The sequence below is a fragment of the Candoia aspera genome, chromosome 1, assembly GCF_035149785.1.
Source record: "Candoia aspera isolate rCanAsp1 chromosome 1, rCanAsp1.hap2, whole genome shotgun sequence".
NCBI classification, from domain to species: domain Eukaryota; kingdom Metazoa; phylum Chordata; class Lepidosauria; order Squamata; family Boidae; genus Candoia; species Candoia aspera.
The window spans coordinates 226,976,295-226,991,988 of record NC_086153.1 but is presented as its reverse complement, the minus strand read 5'-3'; the positions used below and the strand labels follow the sequence as shown (position 1 = coordinate 226,991,988).

At 42.6% G+C, this 15,694-nt stretch overlaps 1 protein-coding gene across 1 annotated transcript in view; it reads left to right on the top strand.

Moving 5' to 3' along the window:
* The window catches only part of WNT6 (Wnt family member 6), a 41,847-nt gene extending 26,357 nt beyond the window's left edge, over nt 1-15,490 (top strand). Inside the window, exons 2-4 of the mRNA XM_063288919.1 lie at nt 7,351-7,571; nt 12,270-12,571; nt 13,965-15,490. Coding sequence (XP_063144989.1) covers nt 7,351-7,571; nt 12,270-12,571; nt 13,965-14,426 — 985 coding nt within the window. The 3' untranslated portion in view covers nt 14,427-15,490. The remainder of the gene's footprint in view (nt 1-7,350; nt 7,572-12,269; nt 12,572-13,964) is intronic.
* Nucleotides 15,491-15,694: the final 204 nt, after the last annotated feature.

The window sequence follows — 15,694 nt, the reverse complement described above, 5'->3', positions numbered from 1 at the left end:
CTCCAATGAGCAATCATCAAACAGGCACTCTGAGAGTTTTGACAGTATAAATTAAAATTTTGACAGCCCTGTTGTGCACTAGTTGGGGTTTCCATATTGTCTGCAAGGACAGTCTCATATTTAACCCAGCACTCAACCAGCAGGCCCCAAGATGTGGATTATAGTCATCTCCATCTAGCAGTGGCTGCAGCTTTCAGACCAGCATGGTTAGCTTTGCATTGGCTAACGTCAGACTTGATGACAGTGAACTCCTTTACCTGTGGCTGCCCTGAAGACAGCTTTCAAGCAACAGATGGGGCAGAATACCAGTGGGTATTGAAAACTGAAATGCTGGGGAGGTGTGAAGCAGCCGTGTGTTGTCCGGGCAAGGCACTTTGCACTATGGAGGCGGCAACGTTTGCCTACTTGTGTTGCCTTGTTGCCTCGTCTGGCTGTTCCATCAATGGAGCTACTGGAACGGTAGCATCAGGCTTCTGGAACTCACGGACAAGCCCCTTTGCTTCACCTTTAGATGGGAGGCTGCTTGTTGCTTTGCAAAGCCGCTTTGAAGAAGTGCTTTGCATGAAGATTCTTTGAACAGAAGCTCCCCAGGCTTTGCACAGGTTTACTAAATAACTCCAAGCTTAAGCGAGTTGCACTGGTTATCATTATGCTTATTTTCCCATTCGAAGTGCTGGTCTGAAAATGTAAGATCCTTAGCAGATTTAGCTGAAGAACAGTCTTCACTCAGATAAGGTTGCTCACATGCTACCTGGCCAGCCTTTCTAGGAGTGATTGATTTGTTCTAGAAACAGGGCCTCCACAGCTGTGCCCCACTTCTTCGGACTGGTTTTATAGTCTACCCATTTAGATGAGTCTTGAAGGGTTTCCTCTTCCTGGCTAATTCTGTACTTTGCGTACGTAGAGCAGCTTCAAAATAAATTCTATATATCTAAATGATTATTTTTAATTTTTACCTTCCCTGTTTCTGTCATTATTTTGGCAGGAGCTAGCTTCCAAATTACTCTGCCCAGACTCTCCTTGTCTGGAAATGATGACAATTAGAGAAACAGCTGAACCTGCAAGTTGTCTGTGCCACTGAGGCTATCTGTAGTGGGTAAGAATGTAGGATACGGATTCTGTGCAATCCTCACCCAGCCACAACATTCAGTGGGCAATCATGGGGGCAGCTGCCAACTCTTCCCTTTAGATAAGCAGTTTATAACAGTACTGTAAGTAGAAAGTTAATGGATTTTGAGTTAGTTTAGACTAATTGCCTATGGCAACTAAAAGTAAGCATAGCCTGATAAGCCCTGTATATCTACTGTAAAGGACCATCTTTTGCCAGATGATGTAACTGAGGCCCTGGAATGGATGCTGTTTCTGGGATGGCCTGGCTTGCAAAGGGGAGGCAAGTGCCTTCCTCGGCCTGGTATCTGCTTGATGGGTTGGAACTGCAGTTCCATAATTCCCAGTCAACAAAGGCAAGATGCTGTTGTGAGTTCTGTGAATTCCAGAATGTTTGAAGGATGCTTGGCTAAGGAAGGCTGGGTTACAGGGAAAAAGACTTTACATCAATTTTTACATATTGATGCTTGGTTATGAAACTCCCTTCCCCAACATGAATGTTAGTTTCTGTTTTTTAGATAATGGGTAATCTTTTTCTTCCATCATCCCAATTATTTTTTAATATATTTTAAAATCCTGCCTTTATTATTTTTATAAATAACTCAAGGCAGGGAACATACCTAATACGCTTTCCTCCCACCCTGTGAGGTGAGTTGGGCTGAGAGAGACTGGCCCAAAGACACTCAGCCAGCTTTCATGCCCAAGGTGGGACTAGAACTCACAGTCTTCTGGTTTCTAGCCTGGTGCCTTAACCACTAGACCAAACTGGCTCTATTTTGAGGTCATTCATTTTTTTTTAACCTATACTTTTAGATTATTATTTTTTTTTGCAGGGTGGGGGGTAGATGTTTCTTGCTGTAGTTTTGAATAAATACTAGTCCTGTCTTGAAGATCAGAAATCATTTCTATGGAAGGTAAACTTTCAGGCATATATAAGTCCTTTATGTATACTGTATATTAGAAGTAACAAACAGAGGTATTGACTGAGGCAAAAGATGAGGCCTGGATTAATTTAAATCCTCATTCAACTTTTACAAGAACTTTAAATCTGTTTAAGAAGTACTCCATGTTCTATGTATTCTTGTTAATATATTTTTTATTGAAGAGGCCTCATGTGGAGCAATAAGAATGTCCTGATCAGGTTGTTACATGTCCATTACAAGGGTGTTTAGCACAGCTGTTACAAGTCAATTACCCACTGACATGTCCAAAAATGACTGTTTACAAGGAGAAGAGTCATTATGGGTAGAGCAGATTTACATGAACATCCTTGTCACTATAACAAAAATAATGTAATCATTCATTAAACTTGTATGCCACCTGACTCTCAATGACTCTGGGTGGCTCACAACGATCTATCTACTGGGTTCCAAGAGAGACACAGTTTCTTGCCCCATGGCTATGCATGGGACTGAGTCCTAGATAAGTAGCTCCTATTGCATTTGTAATATGTATGGGCATCTGTTGACCATATAAGCATTTTTTTAAAAAACTATCTATTTTTTCTTTGTTCGTGTGCATAATCTTTCTCCTATGTTACTTTAAACATATGGGGCAGCTTTACCACAATCCAGTATCCTCTAAATGTTTGGCTATAGCTCCTATCACCCATAGCCAACATGACTGTAATGAAGTTTGGGATAGGGTGATAAAAGAAGAAGGCTGGACAATTATAATCAGTGCTCAAGAAGTTAAGGTTTAGTGCCCTGAACAGGGTAAATGCCTCTCTCCATGGTGCTTACTTAGTTCCTATCTTAATGCCCCGTGGCTACCCTTGTCTGTTGCTACATACTATTCATATCCAAATTCTATCATCAACATATGATTTATATTCACTATAATTTAATATTAACTTAATGCTGAGGACAGCACTGCAACAAAAGTCAAAAACTGTCATGTTTAGCACAGATGTCACCCAGCCTTGTGAGTGTGTCATCAAATCTTGCTCCTTTTGCTAAGCAATTATCCTTCATGCTTTTATTTAGTGTCACCCACTATCAATTTGTTCCTGACTCTGTAGTTGTAAAATGTACTATTGAGGCACTATTACCCTCTGTGTCTTCAATCAGGTAGGCTTCATTGGAATTATTGACTACTACAGAACGATGAGTAGGATTCAGAGTTATTTTCTAAGGCTTGTGATTCCTTAGAGAAATCTCTTCTTTCCTTTCTATGGTGGTAGGAAGCATGACTCAGACATATTTCTTACATGCCCATGGAGGCTTCTTTGAATAGTCTGAATCTGTAATTTTTTTCCTCAATGGAGAATGTTCCTGCTGAACTTTCAAGAGCCTAAACCGGTCTTCCCCATGTTGATCCTGTTTAGATGCCCTGGGACAGTAATGATGAATTACTGAGAATTCTTAGCTATGTGGTTCCAAAAGGTCTTAAGGGAACCAGGCTGGGAAGACTGAATTATGATATCTAATATCCATATGCTAATGAGATCACTGTCTATCATTCCCTTTGTTATTTTTGATCCTTTTGCATTTCATGCCTCATCCATTTGCATTCAGGGTTTCATGAAGTACAAGTGATAGCAATGAAATGAGTGTCTAAACACAATGTTGCTGCACTATTAATATGAGATAATGCTGTAACTGTTTGCCCTGATCCCACACCCCAAATTTAATCCCTTTTCAGTCTTTATATAGGAAATAACGTAGTTCCAGATTAGACCACTGGTTTATCTAATGCCTTTCTGAGATTTCTGACAATCTTTTCCAGCCTAGATTTTTTTTTTAATTCCACCACCTTTTAGCTAAACACTCACAAGGCAACAAATGCATGCAAGGTATAACCTGGATTGACCATCTGCATGCAAAACTGATGTGTTACCACTGAACCACAGGTCCTTTCTTGCAGTTTTGCAGTAAAAATATATTAAAAAGGATGAAAAACCTATTCCCATAGCCTATATATCTTTCGGTTTTGAACTACAAGAATCCATATAATTAACAACCTTGGAATATTTTGAACAGAAAATAGAGTACTTTCAACTATTACAAACAATAGAAATCTTGTAAGACTTGAAGTGAAACATGTCTAGTAAACTTGAAGTGACATAGAACTGATTAACACAGTCCTACTTTGTTTGGTTTTAGTTGTATGCGCCTTACAGCAAAGAGTATGCCTTTGAGTATCTTCTTCTAGAGAGCAACAATAAAAATACAGCTGTCATGCCCTGCTTTGGCCTCTGGTAAGAAGCAGGAAGTTAGATAAGATGGAGCTTTGATCTGGCCAAAAGGAGTCTGTGCTCTTAAGTGTAGCATGTTTTGTGCCACAATCTACTTGTGAAGAATTGCCTTACAGTGCATCTATTGCCAGGCGGATGCAGACAAGAAGGAGTTCATACCTAGATCATAAAAGATGACCTGCAGATAGCCTGTGTAGAAAATACTTGTTTGGGCTGATATAAGCACACAGGTGCAGACATACTCCTGGATGTACATGGTCTTTTCTAATTCAAAGTTCTTGCATTCCCTCTCTGTGTTACTGCATTGAGAGACTTAATCTGTTGAGTTGCTGGAATTTCCCTGGCTCTGACTCTCCAGTGATCCATTTGATTAGTTTGGATTTCTTCAAAACTTCCTGGGGAGTGATGGACTCCCAGGCTGTAGTTTGCATTGTCAAGCAGTAAGAGCGATTCTGTGCCCTGTCAATCAACACAATAGGGATCAAAGTGAGAAAATCCAAGCTGATCATGACGTCTTCACTTCAGCCTTTAGTGAAGAGCAGAGCTCTTGGTAGTAAAGTATTTTAAGATTAGTATTTTAAAAGCTGTCTCCTTGTAAAAATAGATTGCTATTAATATATAGCACTGAATATCACATTATTTAATCAGAGAAATAGGCATAAAAATTCATACTCTTTTAAAAAAACATGTTTTCATCCCTAGATATTGATTGCATCAGTTTACAATCCATACCCTTGTCAATGTTTGCATTCACACATCACAGATAGCAATAGCCAGCCGAAGTATGGTTTATTGAATCAACTGTAATTGGCTGGATTTGCACAACATGCTCGGTCTGAAAAACATTATTTACAAAACAGATTGGCTGTGCTCCCACAACATTCTGTGCCAAAATGTTAACAAAATATTATGGCTTTGGATAATGAATCCAACCAATATCTAAAATATGTTGGTTTACAAAACATGAAGGGTATTGATAGATATTAGGATGATAAAATGACAGAGTTGCTGGGGTCACTGCTGGGCAATAAATACAATGGAAGCAGAATTTAAGGGGATGAAACTCTTGCAATGGATAAGAAAGTATGCAGACTGTACAAGTCTCCCTTTCTCTCTCTCTCTGAGCATAGGAAGTTTAGTTAAAAAAAACAAACAAACTTTCTTTCATTTGAAATTTAACAGATGCACCTGGCATGTTTTCAAGCTTTTTTCCTCCTGTGCTTGCAAAGGAGGGAGGGAGATTTTTTCTAACAGGAGTTGAGATTCTCTGGATGTTGCATGTGATCCTGTATTGTATGGCATGGACAGGGAAGATTGCACATTGGGTAGTATAAAATAGCTTTATAACTTCCACCCTGGATCTTTACATTTTAAAGGGACATGATGCAGTCTTTGACTGTTTTTCATGAGCTTTCTGAAAGAAAATGTCTTAGTTGCTGAAAGGAAAACTCCTGTACTGAGAGTAATCTAGAAGCTAGGGAGAAAAGCTGGCACAATACCAGAGTTTGTTTATAAACCTTTATCATTTTTTCAAGGTTAGTTAGACATTCTTCCAAAAAGTAACATGTGCTTTCCTTGTTTTCCTGCTCTGGCCTTACAACAGAATTATAGTAGCCCATGAATATATTGAGTTTAAGGAAGTGCTTATGCCCTACTACTACTCTACATGGAAAATAATCATGAAATAAATGAGGCTGGATTATATACTTCAGATTTCAAGGTGTTAGGTCATTTTTAATGCTCTCTAAAACAACAGCAGCAGCAGTAGTAGCAGCTAGTACATATGGGCCAATTGACATTATACTATACACTATGTGGCTGGCTGTGTAAGAAATATGTCCATCTGGACCCTCTGGTTCTGCCCATTAGCAGGGGCACCTAAGGAGCTGTCGTTGCTTTAAGGAGCATGATGTACAAGGCTGGGCATCTAACTTTGTCTGGAGGAGGCCAGAGAAGAAAGCCACTAAACATTAAACTTGACCATGACATTTACCTCTGGTTCCTTGTGGGCAGATAGAACCATAGTCCTGCATATACACAGTTCATTAGCCATACCTGCTCATAGGTGGAACCAGTGGATGTGAGTAGATTGACTTCTACTAAATCAGACTTGTGGCTTAGCTTGACATGTGAATGAGAAAACAAGCATAAGAGGGAATAGCTTTAATGCAGGATTGAGAAACTGTGGCCCTTTATATGTCATTGGATTTCAAATGTAGCAAGTGTGGGCAACAACGAATGATGTGATCTGACATATGGAGGATCTTGTTCTTACAATTACTATCTGTAGGATGAGTATTCAAAAATATGACTCTTCCAACTGTAATGTGAAGTATAGCCCAGGGTGATTTGTTCCTTATATTAAAGTTCTGCCACTTCACAAATTTAATGTGACCTAGCTATTAGGTGGAGAGGGTGGGAGCTAGAGAAAGGTGTAGCTGTGGTGGGTGTTCCTTCTGTTTGTACCAGAGGCCATCTTATTGTCAGAGACAGGTCTGGCTCTAGGTTAAGGCCAAGAAGGCACCAGCCTAGGGGTGCCAAACTTTAGGGGGCACCAAAATTGAAAAGACTTCCAAAAAACACAATAAAAAGCGAGAAGCCCGCTCAACGGTTAAATGTAATTTTGCAGTGTAACTAGGATGAAAATGTCCAAGAAAGAAAAAAGAATTGTCTGGGGCTGAAAACTATAAATGTAATGCTCAAAATCTCAAAGAAAAAAAGAAACAAGAGGGTGCCTTTTTGAAATTCCTAACAAAATTGGAAAATGAGCCAAACCATAGGAAACGCCAGAATATGACTTTGCCTAGGACAGCAAAATGCCTAGAGCCAGTCTGGGTCAGAGACAATGTTAAACTGGAAGGTCCTGGGACATAGGGCAGAAAATGTGCTTTGGTTACCATTTTTGGGAATGTCCTGGCATAGGTTCAGTGATTGATTTCATAATTAACTTCTATGAGAGCCCTAAAGAGGTAGGCATTAAAAATGTTTAAGCATAATAATTTCCACACAGCTAGAGCATTTCCTTGTCTTTTCTCCAATATTTCCAGGGCAGTCGGCAGCCCGTTGGTCATGGATCCCAACAGCATCTGCCGGAAGACCAAGCGACTGGCAGGGAAACAGGCTGAGTTGTGCCAGACAGAGCCTGAGATTGTACAAGAAGTGGCCAAAGGAGCCAGACTGGGTGTGCGTGAGTGCCAGTACCAATTCCGTTTTCGTCGCTGGAACTGCACCAGCCACAGCAAATATTTTGGGAAGACCCTACAGCAGGGTGAGCAGGGCAGGCTTCGTTGCTTGGGTAGACTAATTCTCCCATTAGTAGAGGGGAGAAAAGCATTTACTCTATTCTGACCATAAAAGAAAATTCTTCAGCCAAAGGGTCCTCACAACTAAGGAGAGAAGGAAAGAGAGGATAGCCTGTATTTTAGAGGTGACCTCCAAAATTGCCAGTGGGGTGGAAGCTCTTGTCTTATATGATTCATTTATTCAGAAGTGAGAGGTGAACAGAATGAATTTGGAATGGTAAGACTCTTCTCTCTTTGCTTTGAAATTAAATTGGGCAGTAGGTGGGATGAACGTGCTTTTTCATTGAATCCTTGCTACATGCTTTGAGCTGGGCTGTTAAGATAGTTAAGATAGTTCTAGGGTTTGGGCTTTATTTACTGCCCCTGTTGGAGGGTGGGAAAAGGGACAGGAATTTTACCGTCACACAAGCACTGTTCTTCTCTAAATTATAGTGTTGTTTATTATTTTGTGCCTATTTCCAATAAAGTGGCCTTAGCTTAACAAACTATACACTCACAATTCCAAAAGGAGGTTGTTTTTTAAAAAAAAAAAGAGTTTATCTATTTCACTCCCTGACTCACATACCTGCTTTTAGTACTTTTAGCCCAGGGAGGCGAACAGAAACATGAAAAAATTACTCTTTCCTGAGCTTCTTGGAGTCTAGCACCTTTGTCAAGCTTTCCTCTCTGATGTCTAATTTGTACCTCCAAAGCTACAATAATTTCCCCCAGCCAGTCTGCTCAGCAGATCTCCCCCTTGGGTCCTGCTTGTTCCTGCTGGGTCTTCAGATGAAGATTCTTCCACCACCTTTTGCTTGATACACACATATCTCCCTGCCCATGCCATATAAATACAATTCCAGCCGTGCCCAACAGTCCCCCTTCCACTGCTTAACACTTCTGTCCTTTTATATATTTTCACTTGTACCTAGGTGCCTTAATTAGGCATGAAGCTTCTTGGTGTCTGTGTGACATTATGCCTCATTTTGGCACACAGAAAAAGCAACAACCCTTTGAACTTTGAGACCATAACATCATCCCACGTCCATCACCCTGCCACATACTCCAATGATAAAAATAAGTTTATTTGTCTGAACTGAAGCAAAGGAACTTTTTATAAGCACTCATTTAATTAAGACACTGTAGGTAAAAGATGAAAAATCTCTTTCTCTGGGTTTGTTTATAGTAGTAAAGTCTCCTTCAAGTTGATCTTTACCCATAGACACGTTCGAGTTTTCCTGCCATTGTTTTTTTCCAGGATACTTTTTCAACTTCCCAATCTACTTTACAGCCCTGAGATTCCCTGTTGGTCTCCCCTACAAGTACCAATAATAGACTAGGAGACAGTGTGGCAATTCTACCTGACCTGTCTATAAACCCATTTTATCTAGATATTGGATTTCAGGATCTGCATTGCCTTTTGCTTCCTGCAGGGAAAAAAAAATCTGTGTTGTCCAGCTCAACTCTTAGCACTGTGGTTGAACATAACAGCTTGTGTGGTACAGATCAGGAGATCAAGAATGCCTTTGACAGATTTTGAACTATTTTCAGAACCTTGGATTATTAATGATGTTGCCTGGGATTTATGAAAGTTGTAGCCTCAAAACATGAAGGGCACTGGATTGTCATCTCTGGTCAGGGTTGGATTAGAACTGGAACTCCTTGGTTCTAATCCCCATCCACATATTAAATTACTAGGGCAATCTTGGACAAGCCTCCCTCTATCTTATTTACCTCTCAGGGTAGTTGGAGAATACAGTGTGTGTCTGTGTGTGTCTAAGCATAAGATCCATGTACACCACCCTGAAATCTATGGAGGAAAGGATAGAAACAAGAAATAAAATAATGCAGCTGAGACTGTAGATCGAGCTGTGTGGTCCCTTAATGTTCCTACAAATAGTGAGGAGGAGGAATTTAGCCACAGGATAAACCTTTGCTGCTAGGTGAAGACCAAGAATAGAAGGACAGGCTACTGATGATCACCAAGGAACACCAAGAACTCTTGCTTGGCCATGACTTGCTTAACCATTTTTTCTCTGAGCAGAGGGAGCACACACACACACATACAAGTTCCTAAGGAGTGTGCTTTGTTCTTTCACAGGGCCTGAGAGATACAGGCATCGCCAGGGCTTTGGGGAGGGAGGCAGCAGATTATTGCTACAGGCCGAAGGTTTACTGCTGTGACATGTCTCCCTGTCCTTGTAATGAAGCAATTACGGATGCTCCCAGACAGCGCAGCAGCTTTTAATAAAGCCCAAGAATGTATCCACGTCTGGGGATTTACTGCCCCTCCCCCTTCTCAAAGACTGTGCTCCTACATGTCCTTAGAGCTTCCTCAGACATCCCAGCAACTGAGACAGCAGAGCTGTGCAATAAATAAGGCCAGGGAGCCTCTTTGCCACCTTCGCATTGGATACTCCCCCCGCCCCTCATCACTCTAAGGGCAAGGAAGGCCTCCCTTTCCCTTCTCCTCCTGACGGCAATGGCTCCTTGATCTGAGGCATTTTTATCGGCATAAAACCAAAGATTTGTAGATGCTAACCTGGAGGATGCCAGGGTTGTAACATCTACCCAAATGCAACGTAGAACGTGTGTTCCCTAATAGGAAAAAATAAGAGCAACCATAACAGGACAGAATGTAATACTGTCCTGCAGACGCTGCTGTGGCAGACAGGTGCAGGAAGAGTGGCAAATGCTCGCTTTCGTTCGTCAGCTCACTAATCACAGTGGTGCTGAGCCGAAGAGAAGGCCGGAGTGAGAGCAGGAAGCCACCGCGGTGGGGACTCTTCCCAGCGCCCGGGATGGGCGCTTGAGCCCGCGGGCCAGCAAGCCAGCGGGGCAGACCCGGGGAGAAAATGGCGCGTTCTCGCGGGACGGAAGGAAGACGAGCCCATTGGACTGCCGCAGCCATGCGGACGAGGAGTCCCATAAGAAAGAGACGCTGCGGCACCGCCGCACGGGGAAAAGTCCCCCGCTATTTGCAGCCGCCTCCCCGCAGTAGCAGCCCCTGGTGCAGGAAGCCCCTTCCTGGCAAACCGAGGTGGCGAGGGAGGGAGGAAGAGAGGAGACGGAGCCCCTGGCAGTGCGGCGCCTCATGCTGGAATAAAGCAGAGCAAGGAGAAATCCCCCTGTGGCTGTGGCAGGTCCCGGCACGGCGAGGGATGCCTGGAACTCATGTCCCGCGGCGGAGGGGCGACTGGCGCCCCGTCGTAAATAAAAATCCAGGTTATTGGGATGAGAAGGGGGGCATTGCAACTTGGAGTCCTGCCCCGTTTGCTATTGTGTTGGGAAGTGTTAATACAGGCCGCTCTGCGTTTTTCAGACAGAATTCTTTTAGGTGGGAAGATGGCTCCTTTCTCTGCCTTTCTCTCTGATGCCTTTTGAACAGCACCAAGTGCACTGGGTTTGATTTCTAATGGGTTTAAAACTAATATCTCCACAAACAGCAGGGTTAATTCGTTTGCTGGTCTCATTGTCTCCCCGCCATTCCCAGCAATAACTTTAACAAACTACTTTTGTATAGTCCAGTGCATATTTATCTGGAAAAGAGGTCCATCGTACTGATTTCAGTAGGCCTTATTAGGAAATAAGCATAGGTAAGATTACTGTACATCCCAGATTCCTGCTGATTGGAAGTCAGTGTTGGATGGTAGGCTCTTTTTAGTTGGCAGACACCTCCCCAGAATGACTAAACTCATGCCCTGACAACCTCAATCTTCCCCCTTGATTATACAGTATTGGTTTCACCTCATTTCTAGCCCATAATTTAGAGTCTTCTCCTGTCACTTTCACCATTTCCCCACAATTGAGCTAAAGTACTACCCATCCTTTCTTGTGCTGGCACAGAAGAATGCCTGTTGTAAAACTGGCTGGTTGCATCACCAACCCCTATCTTGCTTCTCCATTGCTTGTTGCCACCACTTGCTGCCAGAGGTATTGTCTAAATTTGCAGGTTCACCAAGCATTGCAGGCTTGCTGATTGGTTTTCTCGCTGGCTGGTGAAGTGCTGAAAGGGGGCCACTGAGAGCCAGAGGAGAAACCAATCAGCAGCCCATGCAACAGATGCAGTGGAGATAGGTTAGGGCTTGGTAATGCCAGTATCAAGTTTTATGACAGCACTGTGTTCTGCCAACACAAACAGCACTGGATCGCGCTTTAAATCAATGGTTGGGAAATGGTCCATGAGCCTTTCCTCACTCTGAGGTACCACTGGACTGAAGAAGAGCCAATGGTATTTATTGGCTCAGTCTCCCCAGGATACAGGCACTCCCTATTGGTCTGATCATATGATCACACCATTCCGAACAGGGCAGAGAATGCAATAAAATTTATATACCATATCTCTGTGGCATTTTAAATGGGAAAAACTGATTGTTTTCCAAAGGATGGAGGAAAATCACAGCTGAGGATGAGAGTATGCCAGCATGCATTATTGAACTAGAGCTGCACCTTGTCCTCTTCGCCAAAAGCTGTTCTTAAATTGGCAGGTCTTCCATTCTAACAGCAGGGGCAAAGCAACTGCAGGGTAATACTGTATGGGAAGCCTTCAGTGGCTGAATTGTTGCCTATCTATTGCCTTGGCCTACCAGTACCTCTTGCTTTGCTTGGCCATGAAGCTTGTTTTAAACACGACCTTACCTAATGCGTTTTCTATCTCTCTTTCTCTTTCTCAATATCCAAAACAGATATCCGGGAGACAGCCTTCGTCTATGCCATCACAGCAGCTGGTGTTAGCCATGCTGTTACCCAGGCTTGCAGCATGGGCGATCTGCTGCAGTGTGGCTGTGAGGCAACTCGGAGCAGGGCACCTCCTCTGCCACCTGCCATCACGGGATCAGAGGGCTCTGCTTGGGAATGGGGTGGCTGTGGGGATGATGTTGACTTTGGCTATGAGAAATCCCGGCAGTTCATGGATGCTAAGCGCAAGCGTGGCAAGAGTGACATTCGAACCCTTATTGACCTGCACAACAATGAAGCAGGGCGACTGGTAAGGGCCACATCCCTTCTTCATTCTCATTTATGTGGAAACCTCTGCTGATGGACAACTCTGCCTCCTTCCCTATGGATAAGCCAAGATGTACTTATTTGTCTGGTCATGTCCTTCTCAGATTTACTTCTCTCTAGTACTCTACCTTGTCTTATGTCTAGACAATTTTATATGCTCTAGACTTCCTTCCCAACCTAACTGTGCTTTTACACTGCTGACTTTCTGATCCTCAACATAACTTGAGAGCTAATGTGTATGTATCTCGCTGCATGTGTATATGTCTCACTGTGTTAAATTCCATTTTATAAAAGAGCAGAGCGGCCTTAGATTGCCAACAAAAACATATTCCCTGACAGAACAAGAAAACTCCATTGTATGCTGCAGAACTATCACTTCTGTTTCAACAATGGATAATAGTGCAGGTGAGTGAGTGAGTGCAGAGAGAGGAGGAAGTATAGGAACAAATATGAAGCATTGAAGAATGCTTCTGGAATATAATAGCTAAGGGTGGGAAGTGTGATTTAAGAACTTGGATCAAATCCTGCCCTCAATAAGATCTCTAGATGGATTTTGGCAAATCCTTATCCCAACACACTATGATGTGATGATAGGAATACTGAACTGTTAAAATATCTGCTCCCACATTTAGGAGCTGTTTGGATAGTGCATCCGGTCCAAAATTAGACTGTATCAGATGATGGGGAATGATTCCTCTGACATACAATTTCTTTGATTATCTAGGACTTGGCTTAACTCTCATTTTTCTTTTTTTAGAAAATGTAAGCCAGGAATTGCCAATTTATTATTCCCAGGGACCATTATATTCTTGAGACGGTAGTCTGAGGACAACAATTCTCGTGGTTGAGCTGACTGGCATAATTGATACACTACTTCCAATGTGAAGCATAAGGGTATGAATATAAGAAGCTTGTCAGCTCAGAAGCCAGGAAGATAACTGTGCTTCCTGTAAGATCTCAAGAAGTAGCCTTTATAAAATACAGCTAAGATAGCGATATAGTTGTGTTTATATGAAATACTAACTGAACTAACAAAACTGAACATTAAACAAATTCACAGTGTAGTTAAAGTTTGATAGGATCCTTATGAAGTTGCTTTGGGGGTTGAAGTTGACCTGCTAGGTTGCCTGTGGGCTGTTCAAGTTTAAACCATTGGCCGCCACATATTTTAAAAGCTGTTGTTTTGGCGATAAGTAGAGATACAGTATCTGTTTAGGAAAATAAAGCATCCATCCAACCTCAGAATAAGCTTTCTGTCACCGTGCCTGCTCTCACTTCTTATCTAAAATAATCAGCCACGAGGCTTAGCTCTGATCTCACTAATCTTGCAATTGTCATTTTTTCCCCACCTGTTGTGGCGTTTCCCGCCTTTCCAGGCAGTGAAGAACCACATGCGGACGGAGTGCAAGTGTCATGGGCTTTCAGGTTCCTGTGCCCTACGGACCTGTTGGAAGAAGATGCCTCCTTTCCGGGAAGTGGGTGACCGCCTGCTTGAACGTTTTAATGGGGCTTTTAAAGTGATGGGTGGCAATGATGGCAAAACACTCATCCCTGTAGGTCGGAACATGAAGCCCCCTGACCGGCAGGACCTCATCTATTCTGCCGACTCACCTGACTTCTGCATTGCTAACCGCAAGACAGGTTCACTGGGCACACGTGGGCGAGTGTGCAATAGCACCGCCATGGACATGAGTGGCTGCGACCTGCTCTGCTGTGGACGTGGTCACCGTGAGGAGACACTGCTCCTGGAAGAGAATTGCCTTTGCCGCTTTCATTGGTGCTGTGTAGTTCAGTGCCGGAAGTGCACAGTGCGCAAAGATCTCAGTCTGTGTATTTGAGTGGGTACGGGAAGGGCATTGAACAAGGATGAGCTAAAGCAGAAGGACAGGAATGTACCCAGCCTGCCACAGAATCCCGAGAGAGGGAGCATCATCTAGCTCTTTAGAGTATGAGGGCATCATGATGATCTAGTGGGAATCAGAATAATGTGCTAGAGATACCGCGCCCAGAGTTGAATCACCTTGGATTCTCAGAGCAGGATTTTGTTGGTGGCCAAATACACTTCCTAACACTTGCTTTCAACTTCCTTCATGTCCTTTGCATCTAGCACCAGACTATGTATTCAGAAGGTCCCACCACTCCTTGCTACATTGGACATATACTCCTGAAAATGGGGAATCCTTTCTTACCTGATACTCTCCCACGATTGTTTCCAGCAGCTTCAGTCCAGTCTCTCACTATGGATTATGAACTGATTCTGTAGAGGGAGGTGCTGTACCTCACTTATTAATGGATCTTTACTGTGTTTAAGGGGACAGCAGAGATTTCTTGATTATCCAATCACCCCGCTCAAACTCCCTTATTCACCTTTTGGGCTACCGTTTCTTTTTACAATAATAAAGTTATTTAAACTCACTTTTTCAAGTGTTACAAAAAGAAGTGATTACAAGTGCACTTACTATTGATTAGTAAGTAACTTAACTGCTTGCTTTGCTCTATTCGTCCAAGTAGAATGGATAAATGATATAAAATTGTTTTTTCTCCCCAAAATTATCTCCATTAAATTATCTCAAGTACGTGTCCTATAGCAAAGGTGGGAAAACTTTAGGCCTAAAGTATGGAGAAATTATCCTTATTTGTGTTAATGAATAGAACAGTTCATCGCAGATTGATCTCCAATAAACGTCCCTGGGGAATTAGAAATGCTAGGGTTGAATTGTGTTATATTTATGGTTAAGAATGCCTGGATAGGATCTGGACTGAGTTAATACTGGTAGAGAATGGCCTTGAAGGGCAGTGGGAAGATCTGTTACCAAGGCAATGATCAGACAAGCCCATTCTTAGAACCTAATTTGAGAAAATGCTTCAGACAGGCCCCTGCCTAATTCACACGAAGTTAAAATAAGGGAAGAGGGAAGCACATTCAGACTTGCAAGATTTGGTCACTATACTTCTAATAAAAGTGGTTTTAGATCTATATAGCATTGGTTTCTCAGTCTGGTCTACCCTATAGGGCTGACACTACCCTTGTTCTATTGTTTTACAACACCCATCCTTACATTACAATACTGTATGAGGTAAGGTTCAGAGCCTCCTGTGCAGTCCC